We start from the raw sequence: 16,807 nt of genomic DNA, 5'->3' as shown, positions 1-16,807 counted from the left end.
AACTGGTTAAATAATAAATAATTGTTTTTTTTACATATATATAATATAAGTTTTTGTAATTAAATAAAAAAGAGAATTAAGTTAAAAAAGAGAATTAAGTTAAATTAGAATGCAACATAAACATGTCCCATAACTTTTTTTAAATTATACCTACTTTACTATCAAAAATATTCCTACATTTCGTAAGCAGCGCTCTGATGTCTGTCATCGTCGATTTCTTCCATTTGTCATATAACTCAGGACTTTCTCCCAGAAAAGTAGAAAACGAATGAAGAAACTGTCAAAAATTCCTTTAAGATTGGAAATATGAATAAGAAGCGCAAAGCGTGTCGCCACTACGGGAGTCAAAATCCCCTCTCTCTTCTGCAGCCGTCCTTCTCCACCGAATAAAATGTTTCCCTTTCAAATGTCTCCCTCTGTAAATGGGCACTTAGTTAGTTGACACCCATGGATAGGTTAGAAAAGATACTAAGTAATATTATTACGGAATAATTAAAGCATCAAGCATAACAAAATTAATTATAAATCGCTGTTTGAAAGTGTTTAAATTAGCAATAATAAATTCTGTGGGTAAAAACATAAATCGATAATTGAATAAACATATAAATAAAAAGGCGTTTATTGGATAATTGCATACAATCTATATGGAAATGTTTCTATGCAATTAAATGCACCCAGTTTTTATTTTTAATTTTTTGTTTTATTAATTTTATTTTATTGCAAGATCAAATCACTTGTAATTTTCAAGTCGAGGTTATCTATAATTTACTAAATAAGAGAGAACATGCAATAAAGCATTTTTATTAAAATTTTGAAACAACTCCGATTATTTATAATTTTAAGAAAATAACATTTATGTAAATATATCACTAAGCAACAACATAGCATTAAAATTAAGAAAAAGAAATATTTGCATGTACGACAAATGTATGACAAATGCTGACGCAGCAGAATACAGATTTATGTACGTATGTAGTTCAGTGAACACGCGAGCTGGTTGATTTTATCGGCCGAATGCTACGTCAGCGACTTCCGCAGAACTTCACACAAAGTAAATCCCAAAATATTATTAAAATAATTTTTAGAAACAGCGAACTAATAAACAACTACAGTATCAATTGATCAAGAAAAGTACAAACTCAATGCGCGAAAATGATAAAGTGAATCAACCGCTTATGAAATCGCAATAACCACATCAGTCCAATTTTAACCATTTGTTGTTGACATTCCTTGACAATATTAATTACCTATAGCGTTCATACATACAAACAAATTAATACGATATAATAATAGCTTAATGTACAATAACTAACTAATGAATTTCTTGTGGTAGACTTTGTGTCAATATGTGCATACATGGGCATGTACAGTGATCGTCCGAAATAACGAATATAAGATATTTTGTGCATATAATTCATAAAATGTAAAATTGTCGTAAAGCGCGTGCTTTTTCTACGTAGCCAGATGCAAGGGTTGTATTTTATATTTTACGCCTAATAATGAAAAAAAAAAATAAATGATAATAATTGGCGCGTACACTTCTGTTTATGTTTGGCCGAGCTCTCCGTCCTCTTTGTGGTGTGCGTCTTGATGTTATTCCACAAATGGAGGAACCTAAAGTTTTAGCCGACAAATGGTTTTTGGTTCATGGCAGAAATACTCGCGGAGATTTGCCATTGCCTGCCGAAGAGCGATCGCTATAAGAAAAAACTTTTTCTATTATTTGATGTTCTTGCACGGAGATAAAATCCCATTTAACTATTTATGAAAATCACTTTACGGTTTTTCCAAATATTCTGCTCGGAAGTCAAAGGAGACTTCTGCATTCGCTTGAACCAATTTTCAAAACACTTTTGCCCCTCAGAAGTTGATACCTTCCAAACGAACTTTTGAAAAGCTTCAATGGGCATTTAAAAAACGTTGACCTCGCATTTTATTTTTAATGAGCATTAGATGAAAAATCATGGCTGTAAGGCGGATGACCCACTAATTCGATCTTTTGAGGGGTCGAAAACTCACTTGAGCGACCCGATACGTGAGAGGTTGCATTGTCTTGTTGAAGGATGATTCGCCTTCTCTGAAAAATTCTGACAAACAAATGGTTGTGTACCACTCAGAATCGACTATTTCAAGAATGTCTAGTGCTAAAATTGCGACAGAGCCAGATTTGCCGGAAAAACAGGAGAAAAACTTTCGTTGGATTACGCTCGTCTTGGAACACCCATCCTGTCGATTGCTGTTTTGTTTCCGGTTCCTATGCATATCATACTTTGAGCCATCGCAGCTGAATTTCTTTAACATTTCTTTACAATAATCGACATGAGTATTTTTTTGGGGAACTTTCAAATTATGTGATATGTATCGAGAACAAATTTTCTTGCCCCCAAACGTTTATGCTATATTAAATTTATGCTGATCTCACTAATGCTTCAGGATCTCTCATCTCGCGATATTTAACATTGTGATTTTGCGTTACCGATTCACGTACAGCATCGAATATTTCTGGCACAACAACCATTTTTGGACGGCCTTCACGAAATTCATCTTGGAAGAATCGACGGTCACGTAGGGACTTGTTGTACCAGCGTTTAATAGTGGTTTCAGTGTGGGGCCTTAACGCCAAAAGTCGAAGTAAGTTGATCAATGTACCCTTGTCCCGATAAGCCACGTCGAAAATCGTAAAAAAGCATGGCATGGGAATTCTCGGGACTTAATTCCATCTTATGGACAAGATGAACTTTTCAACTCACTGAAAAAAGAACAAAGAAAGCGCGTAAGTGAAAACGTTATATGTAAGTTTAAGCTAAAAAATTACAATTTTTCTTTTAAAAATATCGAATTGCAGCTAATCACAGGTAGTGCAAAGGCGCAATCGTTGATGTCCTGTTTGAGTGTACAAAGTGCCAGCGGCCGCCAGCAATTTAGCTTGAAGCATTTTCTTGCGCGTACAGTACACTTCGCTTCTGTATAACCAAATTGGAATAGACAAAGTCTACGTTCGGGTTAAAATGAGCTGTTTTTTGCTTTATTGTCGAGAGATTTCTAGGTTTCTTGCTGCTTCTTGCTCTATTTTCTAAGATCCAGAGTCCACGTAGCTACGATTAAGAAATTGGCACGCGTTCTGAAGATGTTAGGAGAAGATTCCAAGCACTTCATTTCTATTAATTAAAGACTCTCATGAGTACATATTGTATTAATATGATAATAAGTAAATATATAAATACTTAGTCTTGCCATAAATTCTGGGACAAATTTTACAATGCATACGGAGAGAATAAATTTGCAGAAATAAAGAAGAAAGAAGAATTCGTGTAAAATAAACATAAAATATTTCACATCAACTGTCTCTTATTTAATAGCAAAATCTCGAACTTCTCGATTTGAAAAGACGTATGCCTCTAATGGCCTCTGGTGACGATACAGCATGCTTGACTGAGCTTTGTATGTGTTAGTGCAGTCGGGTGGCGTCGTGTCACACATACTTGTTGTCGGTAAAAATCAAAAATTTTAGATATTAGCGTCAAGCACCCGACACGCACACATATAAAGTTCTTGTCAAACAATGCTTGACCGTCACCAGAGGCCATAAGAGGCATTGGTATGTTTATATGTATATAGTAAAAGTAGTGGTGATACCCAAAAACTCCGATAGTCTCGATCAGAAGAAAGTTCTTCAAAAAATATTGACAAAATACTCAAATGACAGAAAAATAAAAACAAAAAAAAACGGCTGCTACGCGAACTTGACATAAAGAGGAATCAGTTTTTAGAGCTCACATAATTGAGACTCAGATTGATAAATGCCATGTTCCACAATTGAGAAAGTAAGGAAAATTGTGCCTTCGGCAGACTGCTACTCCGCATTCAGTGATTTTGAATTTTTTTTTCCTTGTTCACTCCTCTCGGGAGCACAGGGCCTCGACAAGACTATTCCATCGTACACGGTTCTGTGCTGTTGTTTTCGCACTATCCCATGAGATGTCGGCATCTGCTAGTTCGTGCAGCATCGACCTTCTCCAATAATTTAAAGCTATTTTTTCTATTTTAATCTCTATAATCTTTTATTTTACTATTCTTGGTTAAGTTCAGGGGAACAGAATCGATCTAACTAAAAATATTTGAAGCGACTAAATAACCTTAAATTGGTCGTAAGGTCAAACTATTTTATACAGATAAAACATAAAAGAGAGATCCCGCTGGCTTAGCTCAAGTAGTGTTCGTTATATCGAATACTAAAATTCATTAGCGTTCGTGCGAGGAAATATCACTTCAATTGTTTGTAAAATCGATAATTCTTTAAATCGCTAATTCGTTATATCGGAAGCTCGTTGTACTGAGCGTTCACTGTACTTGATAGTGGTAATTAGTGCTGATTGATTTTGTCGTTAGCGGGGACAATATTGGAGTATAAGCATATAACTACATGTAGAAATCTTAGACTAATTGATATCTGCGTACTTATGACTGTGGGCATATTTATGTGGTTAACAAAATAAACATTGATAAAATGTTAATGGATTTTAAAGATATCTTAGAATTCTTTTAATTTAACTGATTATGTGGGACATCCCTTAGTGTGCAGATGAAAAATAGAACTCATTAATACAGGGTGTTAAAAGAGTGTAAAATATGGGCAAGAAGAAGCCAAAAGGCTCGCAAACTAACTGTTTTAGAGATAGGACAAGTTATTCTTTTCTGAAAGGAAATCCAAGTAACAAAGGAGTAATACAAATACGAGTATACAAGTAACGTAACTATTTATCTTATTCATAATATTAACTCCTTAAATATTTTGAATTCTTTGTTTACTTTTTACCGAGCGTCATAATTCAAAAAATCAAAAGTTCCAGAAAACGGCTTCAAATTTTCAATTTACATAAAGTACGGCCACATTTTCATGTAATGCGATACTACATATTAATATAATCGCCATGAATCGCTTTACATGAATCAAGAGCTTGAGGTATTTCTGCAAACTTAAAAAGAAACATGTGGGTGCATCGCAGTGATTGCATTACAAAAGTGTGGTAAAAGTGCAAGTAAGATTTACGAATTGCTGGAAAAACTTAATATTTTGAGAATGTTTGTTTACCGTACGATCAATCGTTTTTCCCAGACAAAAAAAGAAGTGGTCGTTCTCGAGTGGTTCGATCCGTGCAGCCATAAAAGCCGTTCGAGAAAGAATTCGCAGAAATCCTTTTAGAAAGCAGAAAACCATGAATGTATCAACCAGATCCATGTCAAGACTAATTAGAGATGATCTTCTCGGTGACGCCTTACGTCGCTCAACTGGTCATATTTTGACAACACGCTTGAAAAAAATTAGATTCGACAGATGCAAGCAGCTTCTTCGGTGGCAAGCGGTCAACGGCCATGAAAATATTATTTTCACAGATGAGAAAATTTTCACTGTTGAGTAAGTTGTTAACAAGCAAACGACAAAATCTATGCTAAAACTTCTAAAAACGCAAACAATTTTGTTCCAAGGGTTCAGCTTAGCCAACATCCAGCCTCCGTAATGGTTTGGTGGGATGTGTCTTGTGAAAGCGTTAAGACCGGAACGAAAGTGCACGAAGAGGATGCCTTGGCAGGCGTGAAGGTAGTGATCTCTTCAATGGAGAGCGTTGGATCTTCCAGCAAGATTCCGCTCCAGCCCAAAGGGCAAAAACCATGCAGCAGTGACCAAAAAACAACATTCCTGGGTTCATAGCCACAGAAGATTGACCGTCTGGAAGAACTGAATCCCTTGGACTACAGTGTGTGGTCAAAATTGGAGAAAATGGCCTGTCAAAGACCACACAGAAATTAGGAGTGTCTCAAACAATCTTTGGTTCGAGCGGCGGCGTCAATATCCATGGAAACCATACGTGCTGCAATATCTGAATGACCTAATCGTTTGAACGCTTGAGTAAAATCGTCACGAATGAAAATTAACCTTTTTTTCTAATATTTACGCTATTAAAAAAATAACTTCTTTAAAAAAAGTTCTATAATTTTAAATCTAGAACGGACTTAGCTTGTAACAGAACTTATGGCAGGACTAAGTATATGCAGAGTTACCAGGAAAATCGTTCTAATCTTCCATTCTAATATTCCATAAATTCTAGATTCGAACCAACGTTCTCTCTGTGAATTCCGATTGGTAATCATGTACCAACCCATTCGGCTACGGCAGCCGCCAAAATATACGGCTTTTAAGAATATACTGTTAAATTTTTGGAAGGATATTCCCAGTATTTTTTACCCTGTAGCCGTCACGCGGCCACTCTCAAAACTTTAAACTCAATTATCTCAAAACTATTTTTTTCGGCATGGTGCAATTTCAAAACCGCGCCATTTTGTAATTTTTTTTTGTTTATTCTAGTACGTAGCTACCGACGTACTGATGAATAATTTTTTTGTTTTTTGTGTTTCAGATATATCTTAATCTTAATTGGCGCTATAACCGCTTATATATAGAAGAGCCAAAATGGACAACACCCTCCAGCTCCAATTTTTCGGGAAGGTCAACTTCAGCGCCATTTTTTAAATTAATATATTAAAATAAAAAACAAAATTTTTTGATTTCATTTTTGTATGTAAAACTTAAATAAGAACCCTAAAAAATTTAAAATTATTGTAAAAAAAAAAATCATGGAAATACCCTAAGTTCAAGATGTTGAAAAAATTAAATTAAATATTTTTTGAATTTACGATTTTTCTTTAAGTGATTCCTACTTAATTAAGAAGAATTGTTTTTTGCATGGAAACTATTTTGCAAATTATTTTGAAAACTAGAATGTAACGAAATATCGATTCCACGCACTACCACTTTAGTACCGGACATTATTTAAACCATCGAAGAGGTCGAGTGAAATTTCTTTGCGGTTGGATTATCGCACATTGGACATCATGACATACATACTATAACCAAGTTAATCAGAAATCACCTGAATAATAATTCTCTGAAGTATCTAGGATGACTTTCCCGGTAACCCTGTAATTTCCATATGGGATACTATGTGCAAAAAAGGTCAGTTTACTGAATATGAGGCATACTAGACTTCATTTTAAAGTCATACCAACATTTAGTTCTAAAGAATGCATATTTTAAAATACACTCCAACAACAAAACCACTTTTTTGGCACGTTTTTCGCTCTAGTAGAGGCATTTCCTAAATATGTGGCTTGAATGCATTAACGGCATCCGTGGACGCCGAAAACTTTTGATCATGCATTCTTTAACCGAGTGCGGGAATAAAAAGAAATTCTATGGTACCGAAGTAGTTAAGTAACCAATTCAATATTTTGGTCCATCAAACTCATAATTATTCAAGCCAATGCGTGAGAACCCATTTTTTTCATATTTCAATAACTTTTCTATTGTTGCGTATCATTTAAAATTGACCCTTCTTCATTGCTCTTATGGTACAGTTGCTACATATTATATCAAGCTAATCCAATGAAACAGTTAATCGAAGTACTTTTTACGTAAGCTAGTTCTTTTTGTATTTGGCTCGCCTGAGAAGGCCCACTAGTAAATTTTTTTTTGTATCGCATTTATAGGCATAGCCATGATTGATCATCTGTTCGGCAGTGGCAGAGTCAACAAAAAAATAGGTATATTTTGGGATACATGTGATAGGTTTTTGGTTTATTTAGGTTGCTGAAATAAATACAGACAATATTTACATATGACTTGAGGAAATAACATAAAAAAATGTATTCATAAATGAAGGGAATCAAGCTTTTGTATTTTTAGTTTTGTAGTCCATAGATAAATTTCCTCCCTTTTTGAATAGCAGCTATTCGTAGCTAAGTCGATAAGAGGTAAAGTAGGTACAAATATAAACTTTGCCAACAAAAAAATCTGTTTTAAAGAAAATACAGTCGAACTTCTCTACAGTGAACTTCCATATAATGAAGCTCTCCTTATAATGAACTGGTTTCGAAGACACTGCTTTTTCGTTGTACTTTCGGTGTATTTTTGTCTCCTTATAATGAATTTCTATATAGTGAAGTTTTCTATATAATGAACAAATTTTACAGCTGGAAATTCAAGCGTCCTAAGTTTTTGTCTCCATATAGTGAATTTTTTCAAAAGTTTTCTGTTGCAAAAAATTACAGTTAGATGTGGACAAACTGTAATGAGGGGAATCCCAAAATTAAAACAGAAAAAGCTGAGCTATTACAGTTTTATTCAGTGATTGAAGTTAAAATGCCGCATCGAAGCAGCATTTCGCTTGAAAAAAAGTTATTAATGATTAACAAAGTTAATGAAGGAAAGAAAAAAAAAAAGATATTGTCAATGAATTCGGAGTTCTTCCCAGCACTTTATCAAATATTATAAAAAATAAGGAAGTGATTTTAAAAACTGCGGAGGATTTGGCAGTAAATACCAAACGCGAAAGACTTCGACCTTGTCATTTTGAGGATATTGACGAAGCAATATGAGGCAAGTACAGGTTGGTTAGACAAGTTCAAAAGTCGGCATGGCGTTATTCAAAAGACATTATGTGGGGAAAGTGCTGACGCCAACATAGAAAACCGTGATGAATGGGTAACGAACGTCTTACCGAAATTAATTGAAAATTACAACATTAACGACATTTTTAATGCCGACGAGACTGCTTTGTTTTTCAAATGCTTGCCAACTAAAACACTGGCATTCAAAAATGAAAAATGCTTTGGTGGGAAGCAAAGCAAGGAGAGAATAACTGTCCTGGTGGGAAGCAATATGACTGGATCAGAAAAGCTAAAATTGCTGGTAATCGGAAAGGCCAAAAATCCGAGGTGCTTCAAGGGAATAAAATCTTTAGGTGTCGATTATGAGTTTAACAAAAAAACATGGATGACCAGTGAGATTTTTACGAAATGGATTGTAAAACTCGACAAAAAATTTTGTGACCAAAACAGAAAGGTGTTGTTTTTTGCACTGCCCACCCTAAAGATGTAAGAGACAAGTTGAGAAACATTCATCTCGCTTATTATCCTCCCAACATGACTTCGTTACTGCAACCAATGGACCAAGGCATTATCTACAACATGAAACAGTATTACAGAAAACGAATTTTAACGAATATATTGACTCAAGTGGATGAGGGAAATTCTGTTATGGCCATAGACTTGCTGCAAGCAGTTCGAAATCTTAGCAATGTATGGAATGTCTATGTTAAACCAGAAACAATTGCCAACTGTTTTAAAAAGGCTGGATTTTCAAAAGATGCTATGCAGATTCCATTTGAGCATTGGGATGAAGAGGATCTTCTTTCAATATGGGATTTGGCTGCTTTACAGTCTTCATTTAAAAAAGTAGCAAATATCGAAGCATCGTTTGATGACTACGTAAATGTTGATAATGGTGTGCAGACTTGGGACAACCCATCCGAAGAAGATATTCTCAACAGCATTTTTGAAAGTCGCGGAGTTCCAGCTGAACCTGGTAAGCATTTATCTTTTTATAGTCAAACAAAAATTTAATATGTATGTAAATATTATTTCAGATAACGATGAACACGATTTGACCGTTGAAGAATTGGCAGAAACTGAGGAGGCATTACCTACGTTGATACAAGCTGCTTCATCCATTAGCGTAATTAGAACCTTTGTGGAAATGAGGAGTGACGTGCCGCTTCATGTTTTCAACTCTCTACATGATTTGGAAGCTTTTATTGAAAATGAGAAATGGAAGACTGTAATTCAAACCAAACTCACTGATTATTTTAAATAAAATTACATAAAAAATCAATGTTTCTTTATAATGAAGTTTCTATATAGTGAAGTGATTTTTAGGTCCCGTGCGAATTCACTATATGGAAGTTCGACTGTATAAAACCACTTAAAAAATACACCTACATATGTATAAAAAATGTTTCGGGCTAACTGATGACGAAGTGTAGCTCTTTTCCACTTAGTTTTTCGAACACAGCTGAGACCTTCTTCTTCCGCTGCTACTTCAGAGCTGAAGGCTTCATGTCCATTCGTACGACATGAGTTAGTATTAAACGATTTTAAAATCAGCAAAGATATAATCTAAAGTCCAATAAATACGTGGAATGTCGGCTCCCTCATAATAAGCTCGATAGGACCTTATTCGCGATGCACAGAAGACTATTTTCGCGATATTTGGCACACATTGCAGAGCCACCGCATTTATGGATTGGGCAGAGTTAACTTTTAATCAAATCAACTAAATTACTCTTCTAGAATAACATCGCCATTTCGTCACAAGTATTTCGTGCGCCATAAATTAGGAAAAAATGTGCCCTTCTTCCTGTGATGTTTAAACAAAAAAACGGATATGTGCATACACGCAGTAGAGGGTTTCTGTCAAAAGTCGATAAAAATTTTGAGTATACAGGGTCCGGCACTCAAAGTGTAACCAATTAACAAGGCCATAAATTTAGTTTGGAAAATTACTTTTATTCAAATCAAAGTAAAAAATGTGTGAAAATAATACAAATTTAAGAATCAATTTACTTTTGCTCGATATTACCAACTTTCGCCTTCATTACGGCCTTGAGACGGTCCAGAAACGAATCGCAAGCTTCCAGAATGTGAATTGCAGGTATTTTGGTTCACTCGCGGACAATGGCTTTTTTCAGCGTATTCAAAAGGGTCAATCTTTTAGTTCGGTCCAATGGTCCAAAGAGAATAATCTATCGGATTCGCGTGTGGTGCATTTGAACGTTGGAACGTTGTTTTTTAGCCATTCTTGGTTCATAAGAGCTTTGTGAGACGGGTCCGAGTCCTGTTGAAACGTACATGGTCTGGCACCGAAATGGCTTTAAAGCAACACTTCAGAATACTTTCCCGAGAATATTTCGCATTTACTTTGACGCCAGGCTTGATGAAAACATTTGGAGAGCGCCCATCAGCGACCCAAACCATTCCTTGTGGCGGGTGCTGCCTCCTGTTGGCCAATCGATGACTCAAATTCTAGTATGAACGGTCGGTCAAATAAATCCTATCATTATGAAAGTTTACGAGTTTTTCAATTGAGAAATTTTCTCGTCAGAAAACACAATGTTCGGAAATTGAGAGGTTTCAGCCAAGCGAAGCAACTCCTTTTGCTCTCTCAAGTCTGACTTGTTGCTGTTTTTGGATCTTGTAAGGCTTGACTTTGAGATCATTTTTGAGTATGCGGTGGATGCTATGGTCAGATATGTTCAGTTCTTTCGCCATTTGATTGGCATTTCGTCGGGGATTTCACTCAAGTCGCTTCTTCCCTTTTTGAACCATCTCACGTGACGTTGCAGTCTTTTGATGACCACCTCCATGACGTTTCGCGATGCTATCAGTATCATTGTAACGAGTAATGGTGCGTTAAACAAAAACTTTGTTTACTTTAAGGTGCTCGAGCTCACGAACAATCGCTGGTTGGGATTTTCCTGCCAAATATAATGCATTCACACTTTTACGTTTGAAATCCATTACTGATTTTTTTTTTTTTGCGTTTACTATCGGCAAAATGCCTCCGCGCACTTGTAAGCAATACTCATAACTGCCATTTAGCGAACTAGCAGACAGCTGATGCACGACTTGACTTTATCACTGGAGAAATCCTAAAACAGCTCCCACCAACTACTCTAACTAAATTATTCAAAATTACGTATGCTTATTCAAATTGAAGTGCATTCCTATCTTTGGAAAGCTCTCGATGTGATCACGTTCAACAAGCCAGATATATCATCATATCGGCCTATATCACTCCTACCTATTTTATCAAAACTATTCAAAAAATTACTTGCCAAATGCCTTAAAAAGTTATTAAGTAGCGCATCAATTCGGCTTTCGTCCAAAATATTGAACCACCGATCAAGTGCACAGGCTAACTCCAGTTATAGAAAATATATTCGAAAAGAAAAAGTGTGCTCTGCTGCCTTCTCAGATGTATCCAAGGCTTTCTAAAAGGTATGACACAGTGGAATCAGAGTAAAGCAGGAAGATGCGCTGTCTACGCTTGTTTTCAATCTGAACCTATACCATATAATTAAAGAGGTGATCCATCAGACACTACGAATTATCGCAAGGCTTAACACGTTGAGAACAGATGATACAACGTAGAACAGATGATACAACGATTGCTATCCAAGACCGTATAGAGGCTGCATACATAACATATCTTGCCACGTTAATCTATTAAAAAGCAAGCTCTTGAGTAGGAAAACGAAAATCAAAATATGAATATAAACACTGATTCGACCAGTGGCAACGTACGGATGCGAAACGTTGTCATTGAAAAAAATTAAACAATTAAGCAATCTGGAAAGAAAAATACTGAAGAGAATATTGGGTCTAGTACGAGAAGAATATGGGGTATATCGCATCAGATATAACAGCGAGATAAAGGAATTCCTGCAAGACGAAAATGTTGTGCGGTTTGCCAAATTGCAGCGCATCCAATGGCTAGGGCACGTTTGCAGAATGATGAAGCAATAAAAGAGTACTTCGCAAAGTTCTAAATGCACGCATGCTTGATGAAAAGCGAAGAAGACGGCCGCGGAAGCAGCGGTTAGACGACCTCAAAGGCATAGGAGTGACCAAGTATAGTAGTCTGGCTATGGACCGAGATGCATGGAGAAGAATTGTGGAGGAAGCTAAGGCTATGAATGATGATGATGACACGGCGGCCTTCTCAACAAAATAAATGAGCTATTACAAACTCAATAATAAAATATTTTAAAATCCTATTTATCCGATCGCTTCTTTCGAATTAAATACGACGCCACGTATTCTGACCTGAAAGAAATTAAAGCTGGTGTCCCACAGGTATCGTTTTACATGCGATTTGCTTACCCATCACAACTGCGTCACAGCAACGTTTGCTGACCACACCGCTATCTTGTCAGTTGAAAATACACAGATTGAGTCAATTGCAGATCTTCAGAGACATTTAAACAGAATCTATGAGAAGAGAGTTACTTGACACATAAAGTTAAATGAAACAAATTCCGTTCATATTGACTTCACGTACAATAAAATGGGATATCTTACAATATTTATAAATAGAAAAAAAAAACAGAAATGGAAATTGGTGGTCACTCTTTATGCAAAGAAGATGATTAAATAGCGAAGAAGGCTATGGAATGGAGCCCATTCACAGTGAGAGGAACAGCGACTGGCAGGCCAAGGGAAACCTGGAAAAGAGCTGAGCGTCGCGAGACGGCGACAGCTCAACTCAGGTTAAGCTGGAAGCAGCTCAAGACATTATTCAGTAATCGGACTAGATGGCGCGTAGGTGTTGTTGGTGCCCTATGTCCCGCTAGGAATATAAATGGAATACAAGTCCGGTATCATAAGACGGCTAAATACCTGGGTATGACACCAAACTCAGAAGGAGTGCTCACGGAGGAGAGAAGAAAAGGGAAGAACTTGAAATTCAGAAACATGTATTGGCTTATGGGTAATCGATTCGCTTTATCCACTTACAATAAAATACTTCTCTACAAGCAAATGCTAAAACCAATTTGGAAGTATGGGATCTAACTAAGGGGGTGATCCAGCTTCATGAACATACAGGTACTTCAAATCCAAAGGTTCCAGAATAACGTCTTGCCGTGCGCTACCAACGCGCACTAGTATGCAAGCATCAGCGACCTTGCACGCAATCTCGGCATAGAACCAGTTGCCGTCGTAAAAGAAAAAATGCCCTATCTCATATGAATAGACTATCTCCGCATGTCAACAGCAAAGCCGACGGCTGCGGTTTGAAAGGTTGAAACACAAAAAGCCGCACCACCCCATGCAGTAATCGGGGGCACGGGGTTGAACGACTTAGCTGGGCTCTAAGCTACCGTGGGGGTCGGCAGGTTGCGGATAGCCGGAAGGCCTGTGGTAGCAGGTTAGTTGCGAAATAAGTTTAAACGAATAAGCAATCCCCGACAATGAGCGGCCAGAAGCGGAGGATGCGGCTAAATGGCAGCCCATCCGATGAGGCTTCCGGTGACAGAGGCCCAAAGCCAATGCCTCTGAGAAATAGTTGTCTCCCTAATCATGCAAGGCCATGGGGAGCAAAAAAAACAAGCAAAACAAAAATCCAGGCGCGACGGTTTCCATAATGGACGGCTTCCTGGTCAGCGTCTGTTCACCATGTTAGGTGCGGCTGCTAACTGACCGCTATATGCCGTGGCGCACTGGGAGTCTCTCATCACTTTAAGAACCATCTCTGTTGTTGAAGTGAGGGGAGTGATGTGAGCTTGCTCTGCCGAGGTGTTAGCCACGGGGTGTATCAGTGGCCAGCCCCTTCGGGCCCTAGTCAGGGAGTGTGTATTGGACGCAGAGGTAGTAGTATGCGTTGCCCCGGGTGAGCTCCGGTCCGTCCGTGTTTTCCGGGACCGGTAAAGCGAGGAACAGGTCTCAGGGAACTGGGGTAGGGGCACTGTCCACAAGGGTATACCCGTTCCCTACACACGATGCGCTGGTAAACAAAAAAAGAATGGAAAACAAAATGAGAAATACAATTACAACCAACAACAGCGGTAACATTTATGGAGCCATTATGGGCAGTGGAAATGAAAGCCTGGAAGAGGCTAACAGAAAGGTACCAGGTGCAAGTGGGTCGAGTGATCTACTAGTGGACCTAACCGAGGAGTACAAAACCCCCAAAGGCCGTATAATCACGGGGGCTGATCCTTTTAAGCGCGCACCAAAGCTGAGACGGAGTCCTATCAAGACGCTCAGTGTAGAAAGGCCTGAGAGAGCAAAATCGTCGCCACCTGCGTTGCAAGAAAGCAATGAAAAAGCAGTACAATCGGGTAATGATACCTTAACGCTTCTTGGTGAGATGATTGGGAAGTTGACTGAAGCAATGCGTCTACCGCAACGCTCAATTAACAACCACATAAGGGAACTCCTCGAAACGATCACTAAGCTGCACTCGAAAGCTCAGGAAGAAGCGAAAAGCAAGGAAGCCAAGCGAAACGTTCTTGGAAGTGTAATGGCGGAAGGAACACCAAAAAGACCACGCGACGATAAACAGCCGGCCAGAAAAACGCCACCTAAGAAAAGTAAAACCACACGCGAAGAAGAACACAAAGTGTCAGCAAGTGCAGACAAGAAAGTCAAAGGAGAAAGTAATGCCAAGAGGACAAACGGGGCTGTGGAAAATGGCTGGATGAGTGTCAAGCGCAAACCAGCCAAGAAGAAAGTGACAAATAAACCACCCCCGAGGCCGGATGCGATTGTCATTGCGCGTGCTGGAACAATGACGTACAGTGACATTCTCAGGGTGGTTAAAAAAGATGATGCCCTGCAAGATTTCGGCGAAAACGTTACGCGCATAAGAAAGACGGCCAAAGGCGAAATCCTGCTTCAATTGAAAAAAGAGCAGATGGCCAGGAGTATACCAGAAGAAGATTGGCAAGGTGCTAGGTGACCAGGCGCGAATCAAGGTCCTCACCCACGAGATGTTAGTGGAGATCCGTGATTTGGATGAAATCACAACCAAAGAGGACATAGGTGAGGCAATACGAACGCAAGTTAACGAACTTAACCTATTTAGTGAAAACGCAATAAAAAGCGTTAGAGCGGCGTATGCAGGCACGCAAACAGCGGTGATAACCCTACCAGCACTGGACGCAAGGCGACTGCTTGAGAAACAAAAACTCAAAATCGGCTGGGCGGTATGCCGAATAAGAGAAAAGCCTGACTTGAGGAGGTGCTACAGATGCCTGGAGTATGGACACCTAACGAGGGCGTGTACAAACGAAGACGACAGAAGCCAGAACTGTCTCAAATGTGGAGAAAAGGGTCACCAAGCGAAGGATGCGAAAAAAGCCCCTGCGGAGCTTGTAAAAGGAATGGAAGAGAAGATACAAGCCATCAGATTGGAAGAAGAAAATGTCCCCTGTATCAAGCGGCGTATATTAAAACCAAAAAATGAGGATTGAGCAGATCAATCTAAACCATTGCGAGGCTGCACAAGAGCTCTTAAAACAAAGGGTATACGAAAATAAGGTGGATGTTGTGCTAGTCAGCGACCAGCATAAAAACCTGAACGCCGGAACGTGGGTCTCGGACAGCAAAAGTAAAGCTGCTATTTGGGCCTGTGGAGGAAATACCCTGCAGGACAAACCGCACACCCACAGTGATTACTATACCCGAGCAAAAATATGTGGCATATATTTCTACAGTTGCTACGCGCCACCGAAACTGACACAAGCAGAGTTCGAAAACCTACTGGATGAACTTGTGTAAAACGCTCGTGGTACCACACCAAACGTGATTGCGGGTGATTTCAATGCGTGGGCCTTGGAATGGGGTAGCAGATACACCAATAAAAGGGGAGATGCCTTGATCAAGGCATTCTCACTGCTTGATGCGGTTCTGCTAAACACTGGGGGAACAAACACCTTTGAAGTGAATGGTCGTGCATCAATAATAGACATCACTTACGCCAGCAGGGCGCTAGTACGATCAGCAAGCTGGCAAGTGTGTGATTTTTACACAGGCAGTGACCACCTTGCCATTAAGGTGGACTTTTCGCATGGAAAAGAAGCCGTACAGAAAAAACAGAATAAGGGCTGGAGGGTGGAGACGCTTGATGAAGAAATGTTCCAAATCATGCTAGAAGAGAACCCGACTAACACCAACGATGTGGAACTACAGGCGGAGCCGCTAGTAAAATATGTTAGCAGAGCTTGCGATGCCGCTATGAGCAGGAAAAGACAGAGCGCTCCCAGAAAACCTGTATACTGGTGGAACGAGGAAATCCACACCCTAAGAAGCGAATGCAAAAAAGCAAGGCGCCTTTCGCAAAGTAGTTATGGGTTGGCAGAACACTACAGGCTCCGCGAGAACTACAAAAAGAAGCGGAAACAATTAAAGA

The 16,807-nt window shown here is 38.6% G+C and overlaps 1 protein-coding gene across 1 annotated transcript; it reads left to right on the top strand.

Annotated features, from left to right (window-relative positions):
• Positions 1-7,884: 7,884 nt before the first annotated feature.
• On the top strand, positions 7,885-9,794 carry LOC128859641 (tigger transposable element-derived protein 6-like). Its single transcript, XM_054096612.1, has 2 exons — positions 7,885-9,421; positions 9,483-9,794. Exons 1-2 carry the CDS (start codon positions 8,980-8,982, stop codon positions 9,707-9,709), a joined length of 669 nt encoding a protein of 222 aa, XP_053952587.1. The 5' UTR covers positions 7,885-8,979; the 3' UTR covers positions 9,710-9,794.
• Positions 9,795-16,807: the final 7,013 nt, after the last annotated feature.

Source organism: Anastrepha ludens, chromosome 2 (genome assembly GCF_028408465.1).
Source record: "Anastrepha ludens isolate Willacy chromosome 2, idAnaLude1.1, whole genome shotgun sequence".
Classification (NCBI taxonomy): domain Eukaryota; kingdom Metazoa; phylum Arthropoda; class Insecta; order Diptera; family Tephritidae; genus Anastrepha; species Anastrepha ludens.
This window is presented reverse-complemented; position numbering and strand designations above follow the sequence as displayed.

Coding starts and splice junctions, on each gene's coding strand:
- LOC128859641 (XM_054096612.1), top strand. CDS start 8,980: ATGACTTCGTTACTGCAACCAATGGACCAAGGCATTATCTACAACATG. Junction 9,422..9,482: donor CGGAGTTCCAGCTGAACCTG/GTAAGCATTTAT, acceptor ATATTATTTCAG/ATAACGATGAACACGATTTG.